The sequence below is a fragment of the Nycticebus coucang genome, chromosome 6 (assembly GCF_027406575.1).
Source record: "Nycticebus coucang isolate mNycCou1 chromosome 6, mNycCou1.pri, whole genome shotgun sequence".
Classification (NCBI taxonomy): domain Eukaryota; kingdom Metazoa; phylum Chordata; class Mammalia; order Primates; family Lorisidae; genus Nycticebus; species Nycticebus coucang.
Window position 1 is genome coordinate 32,938,291 of NC_069785.1, and position 4,853 is coordinate 32,943,143.

Below are 4,853 nucleotides of genomic sequence, written 5' to 3' on the forward strand. Positions count from 1 at the left end.
ATGTGTGTTGGGTTTTGTCAAGTGTTTTCTGTGTATTGGTTGATATGTGTATTATAGTGTGACTTTTCTTCCTTAACCATTAGTCATGGTATAATATTTTTGTACATGGCTAGATTCTATTTGCCAATATTTTGTTGAGAATTTTTTGTTTGTATTCATGAAGTATTTTTTTTGGAGGGGGAAAGTATAGTCTTTTTCTGTTTTTTTTTTTTTTCTTCAAGAAAATTTTTTGGCTGGGCACGGTGGCACAAGCCTGTAATGCTAGCACTCTGGGAGGCCAAGGTGGGTGGATTGCCTGAGCTCACGAGATTGAGACCGGCCTGGCAAAAGTGAGATCCCATCTCTACTAAAAGTAGAAAAACTGAGGCAAGAGGAACACTTGTGCCGAAGAGTTGAGGTTGCTGTGAACTATGATAACTCCATGGCACTTTACCTAGGGAGACAGCTTGAGACTGTGTCAAAAAAAAAGAAAAAGAAAACAATTTTTTTGGTATCATGGTAATACTGCCTTCATGAAATGAATCAGAAGGGTTTCCCTCCTATTTTCTTGAAGAGATTATGTAGACTTGGTGTTATTTTTATTTAAACCTTTGATAGAATTGTTCACTAAAGCCATTTGGACATGGAGATTTATTTTTCAACAGTTGTTAAACCAAAAACTCAGTTATCTATTATCTATTTTGGATAGATTTCTTTCTTTCTTTTTTTTTTTTTTAGGACACATTAAAATTTGCTTTAATACTTCTTTGGGGAAAAAAAATCACACTTTTAGTGAATGAGCAAGAAACATTTCTAGGCTATTTTTTTTTTTTTTTTCTGAGAGGTGTACATTTTATTGGAAACCTTAAATACTTTTCTGAAAGAACATGTCTTCATTCAAGGCTTTTGTGTGGCCTACAAAGAAAACTGAAGGTTTTTAGACTAGGAACAAGGAGAGGGAGAGTACAGAGGATGAGTGCTTAGTCTGCCAGAAGGGCCCTTTATGATGAATGCTCTTCAGCCAGCTTATCAGCTTTTGCCACAGCTTCTTCAATGGGTCCCACCATATAGAAGGCCTGTTCTGGGAGATGATCATATTCACCTGCCAATATCTGCTGGAATCCCTTGATAGTCTCCTTCAGGGGTACCAGCTTTCCCATATGACCTGTGAAGACCTCAGCAACCTGGAATGGCTGAGACAAGAAACGCTGTATTTTCCGTGCACGGGACACAGTCAACTTGTCTTCCTCAGAAAGTTCATCCATACCTAGAATGGCAATGATGTCCTGAAGAGATTTGTAGTCTTGCAGGATCTTTTGCCCCCCCCGGGCAACATCATAATGCTCACTGCCAACAATGTTGGGATCCATGATGCGAGAGGTGGAGTCTAGAGGATCCACAGCTGGATAGATGCCCAGTTCAGCAATAGCATGGGACAGCACAGTGGTAGCATCCAAATGGGCAAAGGTAGTGGCAGGGGCAGGATCAGTCAAGTCATCAGCAGGCACATATATAGCCTGTACAGAAGTGATAGATCCCTTCTTGGTTGTGGTGATTCTTTCCTGCATAGTACCCATGTCAGTGGCCAGGGTAGGCTGATATCCCACAGCAGAAGGGATTCTGCCCAGTAAGGCAGACACCTCTGAGCCAGCCTGGGTGAAGCGGAAGATGTTATCAATAAATAGCAGTACATCTTGACCTTCTTGGTCTCTGAAGTATTCAGCCACAGTCAGTCCTGTCAAAGCAACCCGGGCACGAGCACCAGGTGGTTCATTCATTTGACCATACACCAGTGCCACCTTGGAAGTAGCATCTTTCAAATTGATAACACCAGACTCAATCATTTCATGGTATAAGTCATTGCCTCTAGGCTATTATTTTTATCTACTATGCCATGAATTCATAGGGAAGAGGCTTCAGTAGCTCAGAGAGAGGCACCTTGCCATTGAATGTGACAAAGTGTTGATTGACTTTTGAATTCATGGGAAATAGGTTCCAGCACCTTGTATCACTGTTACATGGGGGCTATTGGTTATCCTGTGTGCTATGCTGTACACCTATTATGCCATGTGCTCATGGGGAATAAATAAGTTCTTGCACCTAAAAGCATGGGTCCACTGGTACTCCATGTGCTATGTTATATGCTTATTATGCCATGAATTCATAGGGAATGGGTTCAGTTCCTTTCCATTGGTTCTCACAAAGTTTAAACCCAGGTACCTTTCTCTTTGGCTTCCTTCTTTTTCTGATCATTTTCCTTCACATGTTTCAGGAAGCTATCTTGGCTCTTAGAGTGCTTAATATGCTCAATGCGGACATTAATCCTCTTGGCAAGGATCTTGCCCTTAACTTGTTTGTTTACAACAATGCCAACAGCATGCTGGGTAACATTGTAGACTCTTCCAGTTTTGCCATGGTAGCATTTGTGTGGCATGCCTTTTTTTTTTTTTTTTGGCCGGGGCTGGGTTTGAACCCGCCACCTCCGGCATATGGGACCAGCACCCTACTCCTTGAGCCACAGGTGCCGCCCCTGGCATGCCTTTTTGAACAGTACCCATTCCCTTGGTGTCTACAATATCACCTTTCTTGTAGATTCGCATATATGTGGCCAAAGGAACAACTCCATGTTTTCTAAAAGGCCTAGAGAACATGTATGGTGCCTCTCCTCTTTCCCTTTGTGTTTGTCATTTTGGTGAATTACTGGAGATGGTGTCTCCTGGATAGATTTCTTATTAGACGATTTTCTTGTTTTTGAGGAATTGATCCTTTAATCTAAATGTTTAAATTTGTATTGACAGAGTTGATTGACTTCTTTAATTATCCTTTTATTTATTTATTTATTTATTTTATTAAGTAAATTTATTTCAGGTTAATGTGAGGGTACAAGCAACCAGGTCAAAATATTTGATTTAGTTAGAGGTTGTCTTGTGGTTATGTCCCATGCACAAAAGGTGTGCCAGCCAACAGCCCCCATGACCATTCAGTGAGAGCTCTCAAACCCTCTCCCCTCCCTTGAAAACCCTCCCCTCAACAAGAATTGAAATGAATTTTTCTCCTATGTGGGCATGCATTGGATTGTCTACTGGCTTCATATTAGCGTTGAGTACATTGGATAATTGCTTTTCCATTCTCGTGATACTTTACTAAGAAGAATGTTTTTCAGCTCCATCCAGGAGATTATAAAAGATGTGAAATCACCATCCTTTTTTTATAGCTGAATATTATTCCATGGTATGCATGTACCACAATTGGTTAATCCATTCCTGAGTTGATGGGCATTTATGTTGTTTCCACATTCTGGTGATTGTAAATTGAACTGTAGTAAACAACCTAGCAAATGTCCTTATGGTAAAACGATTTTTTTCTTCTAGGTAGATGCCTAGTAGTGGGATTGTGGGATGAAATGGGAGATCTAATTTGAAATCTTTGAGGATTCTCCATTTTTCTTTCCAAAGAGACTGTATGAGTTTGCAGTCCCACCAATAGTGTACTCTGTAGTGATATCCACTGTTTCATTCTATATATATATTTTTTTCTTTTTCTTAGAAGCCTAATTATTTTTATTATGCTGGTCGTCCATCCTGACACTCAGTAGTTGCCATCTCCTCAGTTTGATGATGCGACATGTGTGAGAGTGTTTGTGTGATTATAATGATTTTAATCACTACCAGTTCTGTGGCCTAACTTGGGAACACTTTGGAAAGAGAGTTTGACCTGCTTTTGCCTCTGGGATGTGGAGGGTATCCCAGGACATTTACGTTTCTCAGGTTAGTACTTAAAGATTAGTGTGTTGCCTCATTACTGTAACTCAATTAAAAAAGTTTTTTAAAAACATTTTATTTTTTATTTTTTTTAAAATAAAACTTTTTTTTATTTAAAAAAATATTTATTCACTTTTTTATTGTTTGGGATCCATTGAGGGTCCAAAGAATTAGGTTACACTAATTGCATTTGTTAGCTAAAGTCCCTCTTATAATTGTGTCCCACCCCCAAGAGGTGTGCCATACACTGTGATCCCCATTCCCCTACCTTCTCCCCTCTCCCCACTTGCTCATTCCCCTACTCCTTGTTGTTGCTGCCTTCATATTAGAATAGAGTACATTGGATTCTTGCTTCTCTATTCTTGTAATGCTTTACTAAGAAGAATGTGTTCCACCTCCTTCCATGTTAATAGAAAAGATGTAAAGTCTCCATCTGTTTTTTTTTTTTGTTTTTTTTTTGTGATTTTTGGCTGGGGCTGGGTTTGAACCCACCACCTCCGGCATATGGGACCGGCGCCCTACACCTTGAGCCACAGGCACCACCCAGTCTCCATCTGTTTTAATGGTATTCAATGGTCTACATATACCACAGCTTGTTAATCCAGTCCTGGGTTAGTGAGCATGTAGGCTGTTTCCACAGTTTGGCAATTGTAAGTTAAGCTGTGATAAATAGTCTAGTGCAAATGTCCTTATGGTAAAAGGATTTTTTTTCTTCTGGGTAGATGCCTAGTAATGCAATTGCAGGATCAAATGGGAGGTCTAATTTGAGTTCTTCAAGTATTCTCCATACTTTCTTTCAAAAAGGTTGTATTAGTTTGCAGTCCCACCAGCAGTGTAAAAAAGTGTTGCCTTCTCTCCACATCCGCCCCGGCATCTACAGCTTTGAGATTTTGTGATGTGGGCCATTCTCACTGGGATGATATGTAGGTGATATCTCAGGGTAGTTTTGATTTGCATTTCTCTGATGATTAGGGATGATGAGCATTTTTTCATATGTTTGTTAGCCATTTGTCTGTCTTCCTTCCTTTTTTTTTTTTTTGAAACAGTCTCATTACATTGCCCTTGGTAGAATCCCATCATGTCACAGCTCACAGCAACCTCAAACTCTTGGCC

The 4,853-nt window shown here is 39.9% G+C and overlaps 1 protein-coding gene across 1 annotated transcript; it reads right to left on the reverse strand.

Moving 5' to 3' along the window:
- Window positions 1-817: 817 nt before the first annotated feature.
- Window positions 818-1,844, reverse strand: LOC128587842 (ATP synthase subunit beta, mitochondrial-like). The gene has a single exon (XM_053594275.1). It carries the CDS (start codon window positions 1,821-1,823, stop codon window positions 981-983), a length of 843 nt encoding a protein of 280 aa, XP_053450250.1. The 5' UTR covers window positions 1,824-1,844; the 3' UTR covers window positions 818-980.
- Window positions 1,845-4,853: the final 3,009 nt, after the last annotated feature.